The sequence below is a fragment of the Mirounga leonina genome, unplaced genomic scaffold (assembly GCF_011800145.1).
Source record: "Mirounga leonina isolate KUSES-001 unplaced genomic scaffold, KU_Mleo_1.0 Mir_129, whole genome shotgun sequence".
Classification (NCBI taxonomy): Eukaryota; Metazoa; Chordata; class Mammalia; order Carnivora; family Phocidae; genus Mirounga; species Mirounga leonina.
Window position 1 is genome coordinate 42,043,287 of NW_023270323.1, and position 23,942 is coordinate 42,067,228.

General features: G+C 41.1%; 1 protein-coding gene across 1 annotated transcript in view; it reads left to right on the top strand.

The window, feature by feature from the left end:
- Positions 1-8,057: 8,057 nt before the first annotated feature.
- The window catches only part of CORIN (corin, serine peptidase), a 114,835-nt gene continuing 98,950 nt past the window's right edge, over positions 8,058-23,942 (top strand). Inside the window, exons 1-2 of the mRNA XM_035005587.1 lie at positions 8,058-8,063; positions 8,335-8,473. Coding sequence (XP_034861478.1) covers positions 8,058-8,063; positions 8,335-8,473 — 145 coding nt within the window. The remainder of the gene's footprint in view (positions 8,064-8,334; positions 8,474-23,942) is intronic.

Genomic DNA, 23,942 nt, shown 5'->3' on the forward strand with positions numbered 1-23,942 from the left:
GAGGGTGAATGTGAAGCACGAAGGACACAAGGAAGAAAGAGAACAAAGCTTGAGGACATTGAAAGGGCAAGTTGCAAAAGCAGTTTTGGTATCTGTCCTCCTCTGAGACCCACCGCAGTTGTGGGAAATGGCTCGGTGACTCATCTTTTAACTATTATGCAGACTAAGGAACAACTAAATCTTCTCCTTCATTACTTCCTCTCTCGTGTGTTTTCCCCAGCTGATTATGAAACAGGCTGGTGCCCTGCTGGACTCAGGAGGATTGGAATGGAGGCACTGGGACTCAGGGAAATTGTTTGAAAAAAATGTGATACATAGTACTCTCTGGGAAGATTGAAAATACATATAAATATTGTTTTGTTTAAAAATGAGTTCTTGTTGGTTTTTAGCTCAAGTTACGTAGGGGACAGTGATAAGCGTCATCTGCTGAAGACAAGGTCCTCAGAGTAATAACAATAACAGCAACAACAGCAATAATAATAGCTTTTGTTGCATGCATGCTGGGTGCCAGTTACTGTGTGAAGTGCTTTATACATTGTGTTTTTTTACTGTATTTTACGGTTAAGAAAACAGAAGTTCATCATTTTAGGCTATCTCCCGACCGGGTAACCTTGATACTCAGTATATTTTTGACCGAGAGAATGAACGAAGGTGCTTTCAGCAATGAAGAAAATAATACTAATTTGAGGGGCACTAAATTAATCCAACTGTTCACATTTCAACTAGGGAATCTCATTAGGATGAGTATTATGGGCAACACAATAAGCAAGCTAATAGTAATGTTTATTGCAGAGAAGGGAATGGACTTGCAGAAACTAAGTCTAATGAGATAGTGATTCATGTCACTAATGTGGGTCCCTTTTGGCGTTTGGCACAATCAGATGCCCAAAGGCAGTTCTGCCTGGCAGACTGGACTGTGGTCTGTTTTTGTTCCTACTTGGAATACTGTGCTTCCCTCCTGCCCAGTTCCCCCTTGTGTATCTTGTCTCTGTTCCTCCTCCTCAGCTTGTTGCAGGTTTATCGCTTTCATGGTGCAATATGGGGCTGTCTGTGTCTTTGTTTGTTCCTCTCTTATCTAGTGGCTAATTCCCAATTTCTTCCAGCCCTCACAGGGTCCCTGAAGCTATAGCAACTGAAATTCTTACAGCCAGAAGTCATGTAATAGAGTGTCTCTTTCCCCCCCATTCAAATTCTGATGCAGATGTTTTATTTCTTACTCTGTGCCATGCGTCATATAGGTCTAACAGATTGAACGTGAATGACTAACATACTCAAGAAATGTGCTACTGGGGTCCTGGTCCCCTCTTATAATCTCTTTTGTACAGGGCCAGTGTCATCAGATTTAAAAAGAAGAACAAGCGAACAAAAGCCGTTGGTCACTTAACCTAATAAGTGGAGACTTAATTACATTTTGGGAGAGGGGCAGGCTGTGGAAAGTGGTCTGAGCCAGTGTGGACATGTGAGAGATAGTAAGGATGAAGGATTGGGGGCAGTGAATGAAAGAGCTGAATGAAGGATTTCTTGGCTAGAAGAATAAAGACTGGTTGGAGAGGAAATGAAGGCTGGGAAAACTGGAGGGGGCCTTTGAAGCTAAGGATGAGGAGTCTGCATTTGATAGGGAGAACAATAGCGAGGCCACTGGTCAAAGCTGTGGGTGAGAAAAAACATTTTTTTACCAACTGGTAAAATTGAATATGTACTGGTTTTGCATGCCTGAGTCGTCTGTTAGATCCATTGTTGTTGTAAAAAACTCTGAAGGACATTACAATGGAAAATAAATGAGAAAAATCCACAGTTCTGAGATTTCCAAGTTTCGACACAAAACATTACTTTTCCTTGAAGCAAATTAAACACAACTTCTCTTGTTCGAGGGGCAGGCTTCTTTTTGGTCTTGACAGTTTCATTTTTTAAAGTACGCTTTAATTCCGATTTTCATAGTAGTATTCCATAGGAATTTTGTTTACAATGTTAGTGGGTGTTTCCGTACCTTACATTGTAATGAATATATTCTATCTGTATTGTTTTCCAACACATTATTCTTTCAGTTCGCATATATTTTTTCTATATATGTATTGTATGAATATGAAAACCATTATTCTATGTGATTTGAGTAGGTGTTGGACTGCGATCCTTCATCTCTTAATTTAAAATTTTTCCTTGCTATCTGAAGAAAAAGGTATGGAAATGACAAGGAACTATGATACTCAGGCAACAGCTCTAATTGTGTTCCCCACAGAGAGCTCTAATTGCGTCTCCCCACACATACTTGTCTTGCTGCTTTTTGGCTATAACATCATCATGTCAACTCAGGGCCCTTTGAATTGCAGAGGTTGTATACATAAAACTTTCATAGTTATAATCCAATCTCTTGTTCATCGATATAGCTTCATTTTATGCCTTTCTGCTTCCCAAGTCATGCAGTGAAACTGAAGTTTAGGTGTGGGAAAACCCAAGGATAAATCAAATATTGGATGATGATGGTTGTTTGCGCTAAGCCCTCAATACTCTGAATGAGTCATTGTGTAAACTGAACAGATGTTGGGAGCAAGTTGGCACAATGTGTTGAGCCTCATTCTCCTCATATATCATCCAATTACTTTTTAGTGCCTCCAAGGGTAGATGCACTTTTTAAACAACCAGTTTACTACTAGGGAGCAATATGATCATTAGGGAAAATAGAGCACTGCATTTAGTTCAATTGAGTATGTCAAATGACAATTTGAGTGCCTCCCTTAAATTCAGATGTTGAAAAGTCTTCTACTTCTTTCCTTTCTCTTCAGGGAGGGTACCGCATGCCAAACAGATGCAAAGTTTCCACTTCTCTCAAAGGCTCCCTAGAGGAAATTGAAACAGTGTTCCTTGGCAAACCCATCCCAATCTGTCATACTTATTAGGAACAGGAAATTTGTCCCTGCCTCAGACTGCAGCATAGGGTTGTTTTTTTGTTTTCAGGTTTGTTTGTTTGTTTGTTTGTTTTGCATTAATCCTTCATGGAAAAGAAAAAGCATTTGGGCACTTTCTTCCATGATTTCATTTCTCTTTGTGTGTCTGAAGAATATTAAGAAGATTATGCTCATGGAACTAGTCAAGGGCTCCTGACACAGGCCAGATGCACTTTTGGTATGTTTTTGTTTCTGGTAGATTATTCCTGGTTCCATGATCAGGCTCTTTGATTCTGATATTAAGGATGTTCCCTTGGTGAGAGGGTGATGTGTTTTCAGTTTGTGATAACGAGTACATTTTCATGGCAATATTTACTTATTTCTTTAGGTTAGAGTACTTGGCTTTTTCCTCTAGTGTTTTGTGTATTCCTTTTTCTAATAGAGTAAGTTGTATCATTTAATGTTTACTAGTATTTTAGTTCTCTTCGCCATTCTTATTTAGCCAAGATAATTCAGAATTCCAGTTCTCTGAGAATCCTCCTGTTGTCTTAGAGCTACTTTCTTGCATTATCTCAATCACTACTAAAGAATATAATGATTTTTTTTTAAGATTTTATTTATTTATTCATGAGAGACAGAGAGAGAGAGAGGCAGAGGGAGAAGCAGGCTCCCAAGGAGCAGAGAGCCCGATGCAGGACTCGATCCCAGGACCCTGGGACCATGACCTGAGCCGAAGGCAGATGCTTAACCATCTGAGCCACCCAGGCGCCCTAAAGAATATAATGATCTTGAGGCCAGGATTGATCCTTACCAAACACCATTTAAAAATATTTGTCACACTAGCAACATTTAAAATATATACATTATATTTTGAGTATATTATTTGTATATATTAATATATGCATATTTATATAAAGAATTACAGTCACTCTCCTGAGTTCTGTTACTGTCTTTCAGTTTCTTACTGTACTGACAACAGATTTGTTGATTTGAAATTATACTGATCATTCGTTAGCGTCTGCCACCTTGTTCTCGATTGGGGCCGGCAAACCACAGCCAGTGAACCACATAGAGCTTGCAGCCTGTGTTGTAAATGACCTTTTATTGAAACACAGTCATGCCCGTTCATGTATGCGTCACCTGGGACTGCTCTTGCTCTACCACAGCAGAGCTGAACAGTTTACAGCAGACACTGTATCACTGCAAAGTGTAAAAAATTTATTATCTGGCTCTTGGTAGAAAAAGTTTGCCAACCTCTGTTCTAGGTTAACTCCTGTGTGCTCAAGAGCGTTGGTAAGACATGAGAAAACCTGTGTTCCAGTCCTGCTGCTACATCCTAATTAGCTTTGTGACCTTGGCCAAGTCACGGTCATTCTCTGGCCTTGGTTTCCTCATGCCTAGAACGGACCAGCAGGACTGTATGATTGCCAGTCTCTTTCAGCTTCAAAGTTCCAGAAATCTAGGAGTGCCTGGGTGGCTCAGTCAATTAAGCAGTCAACTCTTGATTTTGGCTCAGGTGATGATCTCAGGGTCATGAGATGGAGCCCTGTGGGACTCCACGCTCAGCGGGGAGTCTGCTTGAGATTCTCTCCCCTCGCTCTGCCCCTCCCTTCTCACTCTCAAATAAGTAAATAAATCTTTTTTTAAAAAAAGCTCCAGAAATCTGTTGTTTTACTTAAAGTAATTTAAAGTTGATTTTTTTTTTCCTTACAGATTACATTTTGGGTTTGTTATAATCCCTTTTGAGTATATTGGACATACATTCAAATTTCCACACATATTCAATGATTTAAAAATAATAATATGGCGGGGCGCCTGGGGGGCTCAGTCGTAAAGTGTCTGCCTTCGGCTCAGGTCAAGATCCCAGGGTCCTGGGATTGATCCCCGCATCGGGCTCCCTGCTCAGCCGGGAGTCTGCTTCTCCCTCTCCCACTCCCCCTGCTGTGTCCCTTCTCTCACTGTGTCTCTCTCTGTCAAATAAATAAATAGAATCTTAAAAATAATAAAAATAATAATATGGCATGCCTGTATGAGCTCTACATGTGCCGTGTATGGAGGCAGGCATTTTTACCTTATCTCTTATAGTCCTCAGAATACTTCCCTCCTGTGGATGTGAATGTTCACATAGCCGTAAGGGGCAGAGTCGGGACTTGAACTCGGTTCTCATGGTAAAGCTCCATGCCCCTTCCACAGTAGCAAAAAGGTCCTTTTTCATATGCCTCCTCTATTTTTATTGTCATTTGCATATACAGTAGCACCTCGCTTATCCAAAGGTTGCCACTTAAGTTATTCAGAACATAACCAACAGGACAAAGTAAAAAAATCAAAAAAAGATGAACCAAATAGATGTTTACCTCTGCCATTAAAAATTTTCCCCAAGGTCCTCTTTTATAGCCTGTTCACTTTTACTTTTAAACAAATCTAAAAATTTGCTTCTTTTTTTTTTTTTCTTTTGGTTTTCCAAATCTCTATACTTAATGGCAAACAAATGGGAAGCAGAGATAGGTAGAACCACCAGTGCAGGGATCTTTAGTAGAGATAGTGATGGCAGAGACTGCATCTAATGTAAGAAGGATGCATCCAAAGTGCAAGAACTGGAAGCAGGTGGCAATCTCTGACAGCTTAGCCTAGGGACAGATGCACCCGGGAACGTCCCAGTGGCACTGAGAAATTTTTGCTGCTCAGTGCAAAGCCCCTTCGAGCAGCAAGGAAATGTTTCAAATTAGCACGCTCAATGAAAGAAGGTGGAGAAAGGGTGCCCCGTTTCACAAAACTTTAATAAAATTCTGAAGGATATTAGGAATCTCAAAGAGATAATGCTCCACGTATTTGACTTGTTCACCATGTGGGACATTTCCTTCCTTGAAAATGCTACACAAATGAAACCCTGCGAAGTCCAGATTATTTAAGAAATCCGTCTCCCGGTTTTTACCGATTCTACCTCACTTTTCTGTCCTTGGTTTTTGTCTTAGTCAGTGTTCACGCTCTGAAAACAGTGCTCTAGAGATAAGTAATTAAAAGTCTGACTTTTCAGTTTCATGTATTATCAGATTTTCTCCACACCTCATTAAGTCTTGGGTTTTCCCATTATCTCTTTTTATTCCCTTTGGCTCTAAAGAAAATCTTATTGTTTTCCTTTTATTCTTTTAATTTTTTTTTCCAAAGTAGAAACCCATTTTCTTCCTCAGTTTTTAAAAACCATCTTCCTCTGACCCACTGAGTATTATTGATTATAAAGGTAATTTGCAGAAGGTAAACTTATTTCGTCTACTGCCAGGTTCTTGCAGGGGTGGGGGGAATGGATTTTGTGGTTCTTCCTGTTATGTTTCTCTCTTGTATTCAGTTCTTGGTTTGCTCTTCTGATGGGTAGGCATTTCCTTCCATGTTGATTCTGTAACCCATTACTTCTAATTGTCTGCTTTGGGGAACGTTTTAAAACCTCACACATTTTTTTGAGGCAGTATTTTATGCAATTTATTTTGGGGAAAATGTGCTAGAACTACTTGTGGAAGTTAAGAGATTTAGAAACACTGAATTCATTTATCCCTCATGCCTGTGTGTGGGGGGGGGGGTTAGAGGAGGGAGGGTGGTTACCCACTAATAGCAAAAGCCTAAGGCAGTGTGCTTCCTTAAAATGAATTCCTTCTTTCTTTGCTGCCTATATTATGATGTTGATTTAATAATGTCAGTAATAATCAGTTAAATGTATTGTAGGCTCCTTTGATGTTAGACCTATGCATGATGGTTTGCATATACTATGTCCATTAATCTTCAGTATAAGGCAGGTACAGAATTACTGGCAGTCTTCAGCCAATAAATGAGCTATATTTCAAAGATATATTTGCAGATTAGTTATTTCAAACATGAAAGATTTTTCCTCATAGAAGCAATGTTGTGGGCACATCTCTCGACTGAGCTGGATTACCAAAGACTCATAGCCAACATGTGTAAATAAGGTACATTCAGAATCCTCACTGGAATGTGGTGGGCCCACCTTCTTCCTTGGGTCCTAACTTTAATGCAAGTGACTCTCAGATCTTCCCTATGGACAGATAGACAGTGGGAATGTAAACCCCCCAGGTTCAAACCATTCATATTAATTATAGAATAAAGAACCTGCAATAACCCAAGAGATCTTGAAATCCTGTGGCTTAAAGAAAACAACATTTTATTTCTCTGTGAGGCAATAGACCCAAGATGAATTTTCCAGTCTGTAAGCTGAAGCTTCCTCTATGATAGCATCCAAAGACTTGAGTTCCATCCATTTTTGGCTTCACCCATTCCTAGACTGTGGTCCTCAGCTGAGTGACTGAAGCTGGCTGAGCCCTGGATCTGTGCTCTGCCTTGTGGGAAAGCAAAGAGAGAAAGTACATGGCAACAAGTCACTCCTAAGCAGGCAAAGTAGAAGAATCATCTGCTTATAATGTATTGCTGAGAACTTAGTAACATGATGGCCACACCGAGCCACAAACGACCTGAGATATGTAGTCTTGAGTTGGTCAACCATAGGTGCACCGCCCACTCCATTACTGCAGTGGAGGTGGAGAGTTAGGTTGAACGACCAGCGGTCCTTGCCACATCACAGTGGTGGTTCCCACATCTGACAGGGACTCCAACAGGATAGAGTTTGTGGGGTGTGGCAGAAGAGATGTGGATGGAGGATGGACACAGTGAGTGGCCCCCGGGTAGGTTTGAGGCACACTGGGATGCTGGGCCCCTTGCCCTTGCTACTTCTTGGAAGAACTTGCAGGTTTTCATTTCCGTTTCACCCTGCCTGCCTTTCTTCTCCTTTTGGAAGGCTAAGGGCAGGGCTGGTTCCATGGCTGGTTCCTGTGCAGCGAGTGGCACAGGACCCTGAGCACAGTAAGGTTCCAGGCTTGGTTGGATGCTCTGCTCTCATTGTCTTGAAAAAAACATTTTTTTTTGAAAGATTTTATTTATTTGACAGAGATACAGCGAGAGAGGGGACACAAGCAGGGGGAGTGGGAGGGGGAGAAGCAGGCTTCCCGCCGAGCAGGGAGCCCGATGCGGGGCTCGATCCCGGGACCCCGGGATCATGACCTGAGCCGAAGGGAGATGCTTAACGACTGAGCCACCCAGGCATCCCTTGAAATGCTTAATAACTTTATATTTATACTTGTGCTTTGTAAGTGAAGTTGGGTGGGACAATGGAGCATGGATGTGAGTGGCAGAGATATGCTAGATCGTAGTGAGCACGTGCACGCACGTATGCGAACTGTCACAGCATGTGAATGGTGTTCGTGCTGAGCAATTGGCCTGATGCCTCAAAGCGCATGCGTGCGCCTGAGGCCCGTCTGGGATCCCACGGGGGCTCCCAGGGGGCCGGGTCAGGACTTGGGCTCTGATTGGTGGCCGTGATGGGGCCACAGCAGCAGAAGCCCAACAGAAGCAGGTTTTGAGCGGGGCGGTGGTAGCTCTGGCCCGGGGCTAGCGGAGGTGCTCCCCATGGGAACCTGTGGGAGGTCAGCCTGGCTGGTTCCTGGAGCCCGTCCCTGTGGCATCTGCACAAAAATTAACTCTTCAGCCTGAATCGCGAGACAGAAGCTGCTGGTGTGGGGGCCACAGACTTCGTAAGTAAATTATTACATAATAACAGCATACACATGAACATTGCTATAAGCATTTATCAGAGAGTTATTAGAATTCTTCAAAGAGTTTAAAATCCTTGGTTTTGAATGCTGAAACACTGCAAAATGAATATCCACGGGCTTAGAAAGAGAAATCACATTTAACCATTGTCATTGCAAAAGAACGCTATTTTCTTTTTTTTTTTTTTTAAGATTTTATTTATTTGACAGAGAGAGATACAGCGAGAACAGGGAACACAAGCAGGGGGAGTGGGAGAGGGAGAAGCAGGCCTCCCGCGGAGCAGGGAGCCTGATGCGGGGCTCGATCCCAGGACCCCGGGATCATGACCTGAGCCGAAGGCAGTCGCTTAACGACTGAACCACCCAGGTGCCCCAGTTGGCTTTATTTTATTTTATTTTATTATTTTTTTAAAGATTTTATTTATTTATTTGACAGAGAGAGACACGCGAGAGAGGGAACACAGGCGGGGGAGTGGGAGAGGGAGAAGCAGGCTTCCCGCAGAGCAGGGAGCCCGATGCGGGACTCGATCCCAGGACCCTGGGATCATGACCCGAGCTGAAGGCAGTCGCTTAACCAACTGAGCCACCCAGACGCCCCAAGAACGCTATTTTCATATGAACTTTGGATGAACCATTCATTAACAAGGAAGAGAATAGAAAAAGAAAATTTTCCATAAAACTGGCAACACGGCTATAAATGTACAGGCATTTTGAGTTGTGTATATTTTGAGGCCACTTTTGGTTTCTTGTAAGATCTCCACAATTTACAGGAAATATCAGAAGAATCATTTAAATGTCACTGTATAAATTTACATTTAAAATTAAATTCAGACTTATAGGACACTGATTCATATGAAGAGTTATATCTTTTTATTAAAATTGCTCCAGGAGAATCACCAGCTCTAGAAATACTAAAATTTGTGTTTCAAAAGAGGTTACCAGAAATCTATCCTAATGTCACAGCCTATAAAATACTCCCAACAGCAACAGTAAAACATGCACCAAAGGTTCTTGTCAAAATTGAAAATCAACAGAAATCATTTGTAATCTTGCATTTATGTTGAGCTACTTACTGAAGCCATTTTCAATTATATAGATTAAAAATAATGTTGCTAAAAGTATAAATTCATAAAGGAATTTGCAGAAAAGTGAACCAGACAGACCTCATTAATAGTGTATTGTTATTTATTGTATCATACTAAATTATGACACAGAAATATTATTTTTGCGCTATTTGTAAGTTTATGTTGTTCTTCATATATCACTATTACTGCTATTATGTTTTATAAGTAATAATATATTTTTAGAGGGAAAAATGTTTATATTTTAGTATCCTCAAAGCACTTCTTTTTTTTTTTTTCCTGCAAGGGGCTCTGCATCTTCATTTTCCACTGGGCCCTGCAGATTATGCAGCTTCTTCTGGCTGGGGGACAAGTCTATCTGTTCAGCTTTCTTTTCTGCCTTTTCTATGCCTGCTACAGAATAGCATTCAGTCCCATAGCTTTTTCTTTGCCCTCACACATATAGCTCTTTTGCAGTTTTTAAAGGATTTGAGTTATTAATGATGAATGAGAGAGAAGAGTCAAGGAGTCAAGGCCAAGCTCTTCCTCAGGTCTTTTCTGTTTCTTCGCTCGGCTCTTGGCTACTTGGAAAGTCAGAAGCACATGTAGCTGAGAGCTACAAAAGCACAGATAGCCCTTGGTTGCACCAAAGCCTGGTACAAGATTCATTTGCATTTTGGAGTATCATCCCTGAGTCTTTGGAACACTCTTATTACAGGAATAGAATCAAACAGCAATTATCCCCCTAGTGATTTTGTGCGGCCGAGATGCCTGCCACCCTGGGTTCCCCTTGCACTAGAAGCGACTGAATCAGGCTGGGGTCAAGGACTGTGACTAGAGATTCCAGACTGTGGCGGCTCTGATGCAGGGAATGGGAAGGAGGAAGAGGGGGGCAATCAGCAGGTGGGAGGGAAGGCACACCTGTTTAAGCCACTCATTTGCAGGTGGCTTTTCCTGTGTACAAGGCACACAAATGATGAGTAAGATGTCAAGGCATCTGTGGTAGGCTGAATAATGGCTCCCCAAAGAGGTTCATATCCTCATCTCTGGAACTTGTGAAGATATTAGGTTACATGGCAATGGGGAATTAAAGTTGAAGGATGGAAATAAGGGCTCTACCCATCTGCCCTTAAAATAAGGAGATTCTTCCAGTTAATGTGGATGGCCCCAGTGTAATCACAGGAGTCCTTAACAGTGGAAGAGGGAAGCAGAAGAGGACAGTCAGAGAAAGAGACGTCAAGCACACACAAGAGCAAAGAGATGCTATGTGACTGGCTTTCAACATGGAGGAAGGGGCCACAAACCAAGGAATGGGGGCAGCCCCTAGAAGCTGGAAAAGGCAAGGAAGCATTCTCCCCTAAGAGCCTCCCAAAAAGAAGACAGACTTGCCAGCACCTTGATCTTAGCCCAGGGAGACCCATGTCACACTTTAACCTGCAGGCCTGAGGGACAATAAATTTCCATTGTTTTAAGTCACCCAGTATGGGATAATTGTTTATTACTATAATAGGAAACTAATACAGCACCCTTGAGTGTTTATATTATTAAAAGTACAGTCTCTGGAGTCAGACTGCATGGATTTTAGGAAGTGGGTCTTCTACTTACTAGCTATGTTATGGGGGAAGTTTCTAACTCTCCCAAGCCTTGGTTTCATCCTCTAATAAATTGAGGTTATCACCCTCATGGCTGTGTTCTAAGGAAAAAATGAAGGTAAAGCCTTGAAGACATTGCCTGGTAAATAGAAAGCACTTGATAAGTGTTAGCTTAAACAAAGTCATGGATGAGGATATGAACCTCTTTGGGGAGCCATTATTCAGCCTACCACAGATGCCTTGACATCTTACTCATCATTTGTGTGCCTTGTACACAGGAAAAGCTACCTGCAAATGAGTGGCTTAAACAGGTGTGCCTTCCCTCCCACCTGCTGATTGCCCCCCTCTTCCTCCTTCCCATTCCCTGCATCAGAGCCGCCACAGTCTGGAATCTCTAGTCACAGTCCTTGACCCCAGCCTGATTCAGTCGCTTCTAGTGCAAGGGGAACCCAGGGTGGCAGGCATCTCGGCCGCACAAAATCACTAGGGGGATAATTGCTGTTTGATTCTATTCCTGTAATAAGAGTGTTCCAAAGACTCAGGAATGATACTCCAAAATGCAAATGAATCTTGTACCAGGCTTTGGTGCAACCAAGGGCTATCTGTGCTTTTGTAGCTCTCAGCTACATGTGCTCCTGACTTTCCAAGTAGCCAAGAGCCCAGTGAAGAAACAGAAAGGAGGAGCTTGGCCTTGACTCTTTGACTCTTCTGTCTCATTCATCATTAGTAACCCAAATCCTTTAAAAAACTGCAAAAGAGCTATATGTGTGAGGGCAAAGAAAAAGCTATGGGACTGAATGCTATTCTGTAGCAAGCATAGAAAAGCCCCCTTCGTTGGCCCCTGCTGATCCCATTTGACCATTTGTCCTCTAGGGCCTTTACCCAGGTATCCTTGCTGGATCCAGTATCTTTCAAAGAAAGATAAATAAAAAAGATAAATATACAAAGTGCTATCGCCAAAGGTATCAATCACTGTTATTGCCTTTATCGTTCATGGTCTCTGTAAGGCCTTATGATTCTGCCATGTCCAGCACAGTGCCTTCTGCACACAGCCTCCAGAATCCTTGGTGGTTGAATAAATGAGGAGCCCCCAGGAATTGCCTTTTAATTGACAACTTTTGGCCTAAGTTAAATGAGTAAAATCCAAACTGAGGAATTTCAGCTGGGAAATATTTTAGGCAGAGAGACCTCCCAGGAGCCCTTCAAATCAAGCCAATTTTTATAAAGTATTTGGACTCATTTTTCTGTCTACTTGTAATAAATAGCCCTGGAATGGCTGTCCCAAAATTTTCTTAGGAGGGTAGTTGCTGAGTACAATTGACAATTTTCTTCAGAGTTCTTAGAGCAGAGAAGTTTGGAGCTTATGATACTAACATTTCAGAAGTATCCTTCTACAACTGTGGACTTTCACTTCAATGTGGGCTCCATGGGGAGACATTCTAGCAGGCATTTATAATGAGATTATCTCATAATGAGATCACCTGCTGAAAAACCCAATTCAATTCCGTAAAAAACCATATTATGTACAAATTAAAATTCTAAAAATGTATTAAAAGCCACTTGAAAGAGAACTGGCTGAGGAAAAACTGGATTTCTAAAATTATTGGTTGTTATGAGAATGGAAAAACCAATTCTCAAGTGAACACACAAAGTGCGTTTAGTGTTCTGTAATGCAGTGCTCTCTGAGGATGCGTATTTTTGCTTCTGCAGTTAAAATGCAAAATTACTTTGATTTTAAAGGTGACTTGATTTTAAAAGGTGACTTGATTTTAACATAAATACTGCAAACACATAAAATATGGTTGTTTTCAAATACTGTCACGCATCTGGGCACCTCCTGCAAATGTATGGTAGGCTCTGTACTTGGGTTTATGGTGTGGTCTCCCTCTGGTGGTCGGTGTTAGGAAAGTAGTCCATGAATTTCTTCCCTTTGGCATTTTGCTGAAACTTAAATCTGGTTGGCATCTCAGAATTCTTTTATCCTGTTCCGTTAAATACAGATCAGCCTATGTATTTTGTATTTTGACCATTTCAACAATATGGGAAACTTTCTTATTTTAACAAAAATTAGTCAGTCCCGGGCGCCTGGGTGGCTCAGTCGTTAAGCGTCTGCCTTTGGCTCAGGTCATGATCTCAGGGTCCTGGGATCGAGCCCTGCCTCGGGCTCCCTGCTCCACAGGAAGCCTGCTTCTCCCACTCCCCTTGCTTGTGTTCCCTCTCTCGCTGTGTCTCTCTCTGTCAAATAAATAAGTAAAATCTTAAAAAAAAATTAGTCGGTCTGCAGCCTTCCCCCTTATGGACATGTCAAAATCAGTTTTGACTGTTAGGAATCCCAACCTGTTTTTTTTTTTTTCTATCTCTATGGCCTATTGTTGGCATATTTTGGCCAGAATGTGTCTCTTAATTTGGCTGTGATATTTTCCAACTTCTTTAGAAAGGCTCTGAGTTGAATGCAAAATTTACTTACCCACCTACATGCCCATCACTCTTCCACGACCCATGGCACAGCAGGAAACAAAATAGACAAAAACTAGTGCCCTCATAGAGTTTCTGTTCTATGACACATACCAATATGGTTTACAAAGATATAAATTTTGTAAAGACCGATTTTTGACTTCGCACGTGAAATTTTGTATAGCTAAAGAGACTATGAATTTAAAAGACAAATAAATGATGATCTGGGAGAAAATAACTGCAACAAAAGGAGGCTCCAATAAACCAACATGGAAAGAAAACCAATAGAAAAATGTGCAGAAGATGTAAGCAGGCATTTATTGTGAAGGACTTTTCATTTTTCTGAAGAAATCATTGGCAGAAGTGGGATTTCATGATTTCAAATTTACCTGGTTAAAGACACAGGCAGGGGTGCCCTTTAGAAAAGTCTCCCCGCTGGAATTCCCTGTGTGTCTTAACAACCTCACAGGTAGTGAGGGTCTCAGGCAGAATTCCCTGTAGCACTGCCCGGAGTCTGTGTGCTGAGTACGCCTGCCATCTTGTGATCATGCTTGGAAACTGCACCCTTCTGGCAAGTGGGAGAAAGAAAAAAAAAAAAAAAATATATATATATATATATATATAGCTTTTCCCAGGGGAATCACCCCCTTGCTGAGCTCAGTCCCCCTACCCATCTACCATTAGCTGACTCCCGTACCATAAAGTTTCCCAGCATTGATTTAAGCACGTTAGATTGATCGGTAGAATATTTCTAAATGAGACTGCATCACTGCTGAGATTGCAGTATTGAGAGTTTATAGTGATAGGCACATAGTTTTTGACTTTCCATTACCTGCCCAAATGCCTTTCCTCCTCTCAGGGATAAAGTAGACCTCTCCTTCCTTGACTCAGGGCTGAGTTAATGCCAAATTATTTGCCATCCTTTTCCAGTCCCCACGTGTCTTTCCTGAAACTTCAGCCTCACTCAATCTCTTCTTGCCTTGGCTCATTCTGTCCCCCCTGATTGGATCACTCTATCTCCTTCACAGGGACATCACTCCTGTTTACCAGTACAAAGAAACATGCGAATACTGTGAAAATTTTGGGAAAAAAATTAGCAGGTCTTTTTCCCCCCTCCCTCTAAGCCCTTGGGTGTTGTGTACCCAGTCTTCTAGTCTCAGCAAGTTGGCAGCTATAACTCTGGAATGCAAGTTAATTAAATTGTGCTTATATTTAGTTTTAGGCAAGGTTGATTTTTTTTCCATGTTAGGTTTAGTCTGTGTGGCTTTGTTATATACAATCCCGGTAACTAGGGATACTCGGAGAAATTTTATATGGCTGTGCTGTGAAAGGCATGCAGTGGTAGAAAAGGAAGCATGGGAGAGAGAATTCAGGGACCTCAGTGTTCTGCCAGTATGTAAATCATTTAACAGAACACAAATGACTTAACAGTGAAAGTCAACTCTCCTGGAGCAATTGACTTCCTTTTCTGTCTCTGAGCCAAAGAAAAGTTAGGAATTCTATCCCTAGATGCTGTTATATTGGTTCCTGTGTGTGTTGATATCTTCAGAACCAGGCTCTTTTCCAGTTATCTTGGTTGTTACAAAGAATCCAATGCCCCCACGATCCAGCTCTAAGTAGGTGGTGCTGTAGCCATAAAGTTGGGGAAAGGGATTCTCTAGTTATTTGCAGGTTAACCCTTTAAGCACAAGGCATGTTTCAATACTTTGTGATGATCATCTTTCGGAAGTGAATTACACATTTCCCAGCCTTCTTAAATAGAACATACTGGGCGTTAGTTCAGTGCCAGGCACTTTATATCCATTACTGATCAATACACTTCAAGGCAATACCAAAGCAGGTAGGATTCAGATAAGGAAACTGAAGCTCAGAAAGGTTAAATAACTTGCCCAAACCAGCACAAATAGCTTATTTTAAATCCAGGTTCATACTTTTTCTCCAAGATTACTTTTATTTTCATATCTCAGGGTCATTATTGTGTGTAATTACTTTTCTGGTCTGTAGATCCAGTCACTATCACTACAGATATTAGAGTGAGTATTTATGAATTAATTTCCTCAGCGTTATTTTCTTCAAATTATGATACCATTTAGCATTGAAGTTTCCTGATTATTTGGGGTGGTTTAAGCTTAAAGAGTCAGATAACTGGATGTATCTAAGCTTTCCCATCCTTACCTTGGCCCAAGCAATGGAATATGTGTGCTGTCCCCACGGGCTCCTGCTATGTGAGGGGAAGGGAGTGGGGTTTGCGGCCATCAGTTAAGAGGACAGAGATGAGAGAAGGTCTGGGACAGAGCTCTGTCCTAGGGCTTCAGAATCTCAGCATCCAGCTACTGGCTAGCTGATGTGGAAGATAGGTGAGATCCTACTAACCCTACAGTATCCTGAAGATCAGTGAATTTTTTTTTTAAAGATTTTATTTATTTATTTGACAGAGAGGGAGAGAGAGAGCACAAGCAGAGGGAGCTGCAGAGGGAGAGGGAGAAGCAGGCTCCCCACCCAGCAGGGAGCCCGACTTGGGGGCTTGATCCCAGAGCCCTGGGATGATGACCTGAGCCGAAGGCTTAATGACTGAGCCACGCAGGTGCCCCAAGATCAGTGAATTTTTTTAAGATGATAAATTTTTAAAGAAGATATTTTTAAAGTAGGTGGGAAAGTGATACATACAAAACAATCTTCATAGGATTTGAAGTAAATTTTTAGACATGAGGATAGAACTGTAATCTGTTCTTGAAAGATGTTTTCTCAAAGTTCTTTTTACAGTAAATTATAAATATATATGTTTATTCTATTGCTGGGTCTCAGGCCACATAGTATTGCATCATGGACAGTTTATTCCAGCTTTTAGACTGTCAATGTATAAAATGAACTAAAATAAAAGAAACTAGGATTAAAAATAATTTTGGTTTGAGTTGAAAATTAAATCCATGAACTATTGTAAAACGAAATCAGTCCTATTTGTTATAGCCCAACAAGTAAGAAAAATAATGTGGAATAGCTCTTCAAACTGATTTTTGTTTATCTTTCTCCTGAGTCTTTCCATAGATGTTGTGACTGAGTTTCACGTTTAATAAAGGTCTGAAAAATGCTAGTATGTATAATTTTTCAGATACTACCATATGCATACAAGAAATTTTCATTTTCTTTCCAAATAATATGTATCTCTTTTACTTCTCCTAGATTTATATGCATACATCTTATTCTTTTATAAAAAAAAATCCAACATCTTACATTTGTTTGAAATTTGTCAAAGGTAATGTATATATTGTTCCATCATTATCATTTCACGATTCATAATCAATATTTGCAAAATATCATTTGAGACAGCCTTATGTTTGGAGAAAAATCTCAAAAATATTTTAAAATATCGTTAAATGATAATTACTTGTGTAGAAAATAAAGTGTTTATTTCTTAAAGCGAATTTTGAAAGTAACACCCCCCCAGAAAACCTAAATATTTGAGTAATTATCTCTGAACTTAGAAATCTCTACCTGCCTTGTCAAGAGGGTAGACTGTGGCCATACAGTTTCTAAACTGTCCATGTTCTTTAGAAAGTTGAAGTTGTGTTATTGCACTTATATGCAGGAAATGATAAGTAACATAATCGTGATAGGCATCTTATTTTCCAGTGGTTTTTGACAGAACTGTTTCAGAGTTCTTTTGGGGATTTTAGACACTAAAACTTGAGGTAGTAGACTAGTATATCCTTTTAATTTGACAATTCCTGTTTGGAAGTTTTTCCTTCCTCCCTCCCTCTCTTCCTTCCTTCTTTCTGAAATATATATATATTTAAGTTTTGTTTAGACTTCTGCTTGGCAGTCTGTTTCTGGCAGTCTCTGATCGTAAAGCTAACGTGCTTTTTATTCTGTTCTTTCTTACCTTCTTACTTTCTCCTCTAATTAGATTTAAATCCTCCAAGCAGGATTTTGTCTGCCTCTATTTCACACTGTGATTTTACTTGAGACGTTGAATGATGACACGGAACTGCTTTCCAAACTCTGTTCACGTTCTCTCTCCTACCAGAGTGCCACCAGTTACAGACCTAGTTTTGTTTCCTTCTAATGATTTTTAGATAATTTCACAATGACTGATTTTTCTATAAAATGATAGGTCCTCTATCATGCTGTCAGACAGGCAATACATATACTTAATTCTTATTTTCAGGACTTTAAGCTGAAGGCCAGATGGCAGAGTTTTCATTGAATCAAAGCATAGCTTTATTTCAGAGAGAAAAAAAAAAGAGTTAAGGAGTAACTTAATCTTGAGGACATTTAATTGGTGGAGTTGTTTCGGATTTTCTTTGAATGTTTATTTGACAGAGATAGTTTCTCACTAATTGCAACATGTTATCTATCAGGCAGGGAGGGACCTGGAGTTGTACAGGGTGAGGGAACTGGTTTTACCTAGTCTTTGCAGCAAGTGCCCATGGGCACCACAGATCATAAAAGAGGACGTCACCGTGGTACTTCTATTTTTAGAATATCTAAGAACTCTCTGAGTATTCAACTGGCATTTCCTAACTACTTACCATATACTGCTTTGGAACAAAGACCTGCACGTTAAAAGGTACTGATAGAGTCCTTTGCTCCCTCGGTAATGAATGAAAAATCTAATAGAGCAATCTACTAGGAAAACAAAAAGGATGTGTGTTATCATTTCTGCATTTTCAGAAGACAGAGACCAGCACTGAGGGAGGGAAGGGTTGAGCAGCGATCATGTGGCATCACCCAGAGTGGGGTGGTATGGCGGGAAGATGTTTGGAGGGGTGGGTAGAGGTGGAGGCTGGGGATGTAGGAGACATTACCCAAGGCTTGGAGGTGGCTGGAGCGGGGGGCGCCGCGGGGGCAGGTGGCTGAGTTTTGCCATGTCCCCCATGGAGCAGGGACCAGTGCTTACTTGCTTAGGGGAAGAGACAGGATCTCAGAGGGAAATGGCGGTGTGGGGCAGCAAGGTAAGCTTAACACTGGGGACCATGACCCTGAACCCTGGTACGGATCAGACATAATGGAGCGCTCTGTCTAGGGTAAACCTCTAGGACTTAGAACCATGCACCCCTCAGCAATTCTTGGAGAAATTGAAAGCTAGAGCCCTTTCCTTGGCTCTTGCAGGTACCAAGTAAGCCCCTTGGATCCTTGCACCTCCCTAAGGAGGCTGAAACCCCTGCAAAGCATGCCTGAATAATATTTTCTATCACCTCTTTGAGTGGGGAAGTATGAATTAATCTGATTTGGAAAAATAAAGTGATGTGGCATTTCTTGCACGGTACTGTGACTGCTACACCTTCGGGCCTGGCCATTCTGAGCACACTTGACTTCCAGGTCCCACTTCTCATTCTCACTTCCCATGTTTTATAACTTCCCTCAACTCCTTACGCCCACCTCAAAAGCTACTCATCAGATAGCCCATTCTTTCAGCTCTAAATGTGATGAGTTCAACAGTCTATAGTTAAATTCAGAACTAAGTATTCATGGCCAAAAAAAAAAGAAAGTGTAACCTCTCTCAGACTTTAAACATTTAAAATCTTAAGGGTGAAGGGTTTTCAAACTTGTTTTTGGCAGCAAAAATCCATTTTCAATGAACTGAAATATATAAAGTAGACTAGAATGGAGCTCCCTGGCTGCAGTGGAGTAGGGGATTGAAGACACCTCTCAAACCCATGACCTGGCCCCAAAGCCCCTTTCCTTCACATCCACGGATTCATCTGAAAACCACCATTTTATTTTATTTTATTTTTTAAAGATTTTATTATTTATTTGAGAGAGAGAGAGAGAGAGCACAGGCAGGGAGGAGGGGCAGAGGGAAAGGGAGAAGCAGACTCCACACTGAACAGGGAGCCCGATGCAGGACTCGATTGCAGGACCCTGGGATCATTACCTGAGCCGAAGGCAGATGCTTAACTGACTGAGCTACCCAGGCGGCCTGAAAACCACCATTTTATGTGGGTATAGGTTTTTGGGGAGAATATTAGACACATCTCCACAAGCCAGTGGAAGATTATTTTAGGCAGAAGGATCCTTTTGATTCATTGTCCTACTGTACAAGCAAATGCTACCAGAAGGCAGACTTGTCTGCAGGTTTGAGTGAGTATCCCACACTAACCCAGAGGGATTTTAATATTACATCAGCCCTTTATTGCCCTACCAACTAAAAGAATAAAATTGTAAGAAGTTTATTGCCTTTGAACATCTCCCCCAAAATGAATGATCATTTAGTTCTATGAGGCACCTTATGTTCTGTCTTCATTTATTTATTTAACCAATATTTAATTCTATTCTAGACTCAGGATGCAGCAGTGAGAAAAACTGATACAGTGCTTTCTCTCAAGGAGCGTATATTCTAGAAGGGAGAGATAGAGAGAGGCAACAAACAAACAAATATCTTCTGCTAATATAAAGTATTGTGAATCATAAAGTCTTTTTTTAAGCAGTCTGTAGTTCTGGTGGTCTTGAGCATCAGCTCTATTAGAAGTGATTAGGATGGGGCACCATGTTTAATAGAGGCCTAGTAGATGCTGAAGAGGGTAAAGAAGAGAATGAAAGGATTTCTCACCTCGGAAGATAAATACTTTTTCTGAGGAAGCCACATTTTAGTGATAGGATTAGAGGGACAGATAGATATAAGACTGGCTTCATTTTTAGATTGTAACTATATTCCTGATGTTAATGATTCTTCATCCCTGGCCTCCTGTATCTTCAAGGGTGATCATTATTTATTTGATCCAAGCCAATCTATAGGCAGAACTTAGTACCACTCTGCTCCCCACAAAGAATGTACTTATACAGAATCATTTAAAAATGCTTAAAAAAAAAAAACCACACCCACTTCCCTGGTTATCTACCACCTATTTATTTGTTCTCTTCTGCAACAGAAAAAGTTGTCCTTCCTTTCTGTACTACTTCCTCTCCTCTTTTTTTTTTTTTTTTTTAAGATTTTATTTATTTGAGAGAGAGAGATTGAGAGACAGAGAGCATGAGAGGGAAGAGGGTTAGAGGGAGAAGCAGACCCCCCGCTGAGCAGGGAGCCCGAGGCGGGACTCGATCCCGGGACTCCAGGATCATGACCTGGGCTGAAGGCAGTCGCTTAACCAACTGAGCCACGCAGGCGCCCAACTTCCTCTCCTCTTATTCTCTCTTCAACGTACTGCAGTCAGACTTTGTCCTCCTCACTCCATTGAAACCACTCTTATCCGAGTCCCCACTGACTTCACATTGCCAAAATCTCATCCAGGCTCACTGGCATTAAATTGATATGCTGACAACCCACCTATTTCTATGTATAGTCCTATCCTCTTTCCCAGACTTTGAACTTATATATCCAGTTGTCTACTCAACATCTCTACTTGGGTGTCTACTGTGTATGTAAGATGCAACATGTCCAAAATGTAACTGCTGATTTTTTCCGCCAGTCTTACTCCTCCAATAGGCTTCTCCACCTTAGGAGATGGCAATTCCAGTCATCTGGCTGGCTAGAGACTTAAAGTCCTCACTGGCTCTTGTCTTTCCCTCACAACTCTCATCGAATGGGCCAGGAAACCCTCCTGGCTCTACTTTGAATATACAGCCAGCTTCCAATCATGTCTAGGCACTTTTCCTGCTACATCCTCCAAGCCACCATCACTCTTTCTGGATAACTTCAATAGGCTCCTAACACTAGTTCCTACTGCTTTCTTTGCCCCTCTAGAGTATTTTCAACACAACAGGCAGAGATCCATGGAAACATAAGTTGGATCATGCCACTGTGGCCACATAGGTTTCTTTGCTGTTCCCCACACCCCCCGCCAGACACGCTCCTGCCTGAGACTCTTTGCATTGGAACTTCCTTCTGCGGCAATCTTTCCCTGAGAGTTGGTTGACTCCCTCATCTCTTTCAAGTTATTGCTTAAATGTCAACTTTCAATGAGGCTTGCCCCCGGCACCCTAATTAATATTGGGCCCTGTCCTACCCCACCCCCTCATAATTTGTTGACTCTTTTTAAAATAGCATTTATTATCTCATTATTTATTATAAAAAACAACTTTTTATTTATTATGTTTATTGAATTTGTCTCCCTAGAATATAATCTCCACAGAGCAAGGGATATATTCTGTACTCAATTATGTGTCCCAGGCTCCTGGCAAGGGGCCAAATTGGCTAAGTAAGTGAGTTAAAGAATTAGAGAGCAATATAAGCTTTGTTAATTCCACATAGTAGATGGAGGAAGAAATACACCTCCCATTCCTCAGAAAACAACTTGAAATATCCCATTGTATTTCTCTTTTATAAAGGGTCTTCTCTGTACTGTGCTCCTCAGGAAGACTCAACCAACTTTTTTTTTTTTTTAATCTCTCCCCCAAAATAGTGCCCAGCAGCACTGGGCCCTCCTTCTCCTCATGGGGTTCCTTTACCCCTTAATACACAGAGTTCTCTGATACCCAAGCATACCTACCCCAAACATCTTAATGTTCAACAAAAGAAGGTTTTCTAGTGAGTATGGCTCGGATGACAGGGTAAGACCAAGTTTGCTTACTTGAGCATATCCTTGGATTTTCCTTCTCCTTTCTCATCTCTTATCTTTCACCTCAATCCTTTTATCAACCCCAAAGATACAGTGCTTTCCCCAAGAGGAATTCTTGTATCGGCTGCTATAAAAGATTATCCTTATGCTTTCTCATATAGTCAAATAGTTTTGTAAAAGGAAAGAGCAATAGTGGTTGACAGTAACTTGATTTCAAGAAGCCTGTAAAATGAAGGGCTAATAGGCTCTTAGTATAGGCTCAGGTGGTAACAGTCTATGCCAGGTCAGCTTTCTCTTCAGAGGGAGATTTGAACCTGAGCTCCAGACTTTATACAAAGGCTCAAAGACTGGGTGAATGAGGACATTATACAGGCTGTGATTGGTAGGTAGTTTCTGGAAGGGACTCCAACAATTAACAGAGGATTGAGAGCATTTGCCAATATAAATGCTGCCCATAATACACAGGCAGAGAGAACTGAGAGGGCTGGAAGCAGTTGTAGGAAATCTAAAAGTCATTTCAGGATATGGATGTTATTTCAACAATCTGTTATCAGAGACCAAAATACTGAAAAGAGTTGATCATCCTCATGGGTATATACTCTTCAGAATCCAGAGACTTCTGAAGTCCACGTGATTCAAAGTTATTCCCATCGTCGGGAAATGTAAACCAGTGTCTTAGGCAATATACATTTGCATGCTGCTATCATTGCATTAATATTGATCAATTGCCACATGTGTAAATGGAAGTCAGCTTTGGTAGTGAAGTATCTTTACTTGGTAAAAGTATATCAGATTACGATCAGTAGAATATATGCTACACAAAGGCAGGGAAATATTGTTTTTTTCACTGTTGTATCTCTAGAATAATGCCTAGCACATAGTAAACACCCAATAACTCTTTGTTAAATTAACCAATGAATCTTCCATTGATCAATCTGCCATCGATTTTTTTTATTATGTTATGTTAATCACCATACATTACATCATTAGTTTTTGATGTAGTGTTCCATGATTCATTGTTTGCGTATAACACCCAGTGGTCCATTCAATACGTGCCCTCTTTATTACCCATCACCAGGCTAACCCATCCCCCCATGCCCTTCCCCTCTAGAACCCTCAGTTTGTTTCTCAGAGCCCATAGTCTCTCATGGTTCGTCTCCCCCTCCGATTTACCCCCTTCATTTTTCCCTTCCTGCTTCTTTTTTTAACGTATAATGTATTATTTGTTTCAGAGGTACAGGTCTGTGATTCAACAGTCTTACACAATTCACAGCGCTCACCATAGCACATACCATCCCCAATGTCTATCACCCAACCACCCCATCCCTCCCACCCCCCACCACTCCAGCAACCCTCAGTTGAGGTATGATACATGTCTTTCTCTGATTGACTTATTTTGCTCAGCATAATACCCTCCAGTTCCACCCACATCAATGCAAATGGCAAGATTTCATTCCTTTGATGGGTGCATAATATTCCATTGTGTGTGTGTGTGTATATATATATATATATATATACACACACATATATATATATACCACATCTTCTTTATCCATTCATCTGTCGATAGACATCTTGGCTCTTTCCACAGTTTGGCTATTGTAGACATTGCTGCTATAAACATCGGGGTGCATGTGCCCCTTCGGATCCCTACATTTGTATCTTTGGGGTAAATACCCAGTAGTGCAATTGCTGGGTCGTAGGGTAGCTCTATTTTCAACTTTTTGAGGAACCTCCATACTATTTTCCAGAGTAGCAAAATCAGCTTGCATTCCCACCAACAGTGTAGGAGGGTTCCCCTTTCTCTGCATCCCCGCCAACATCTGTCATTTCCTGACTTGTTAATTTT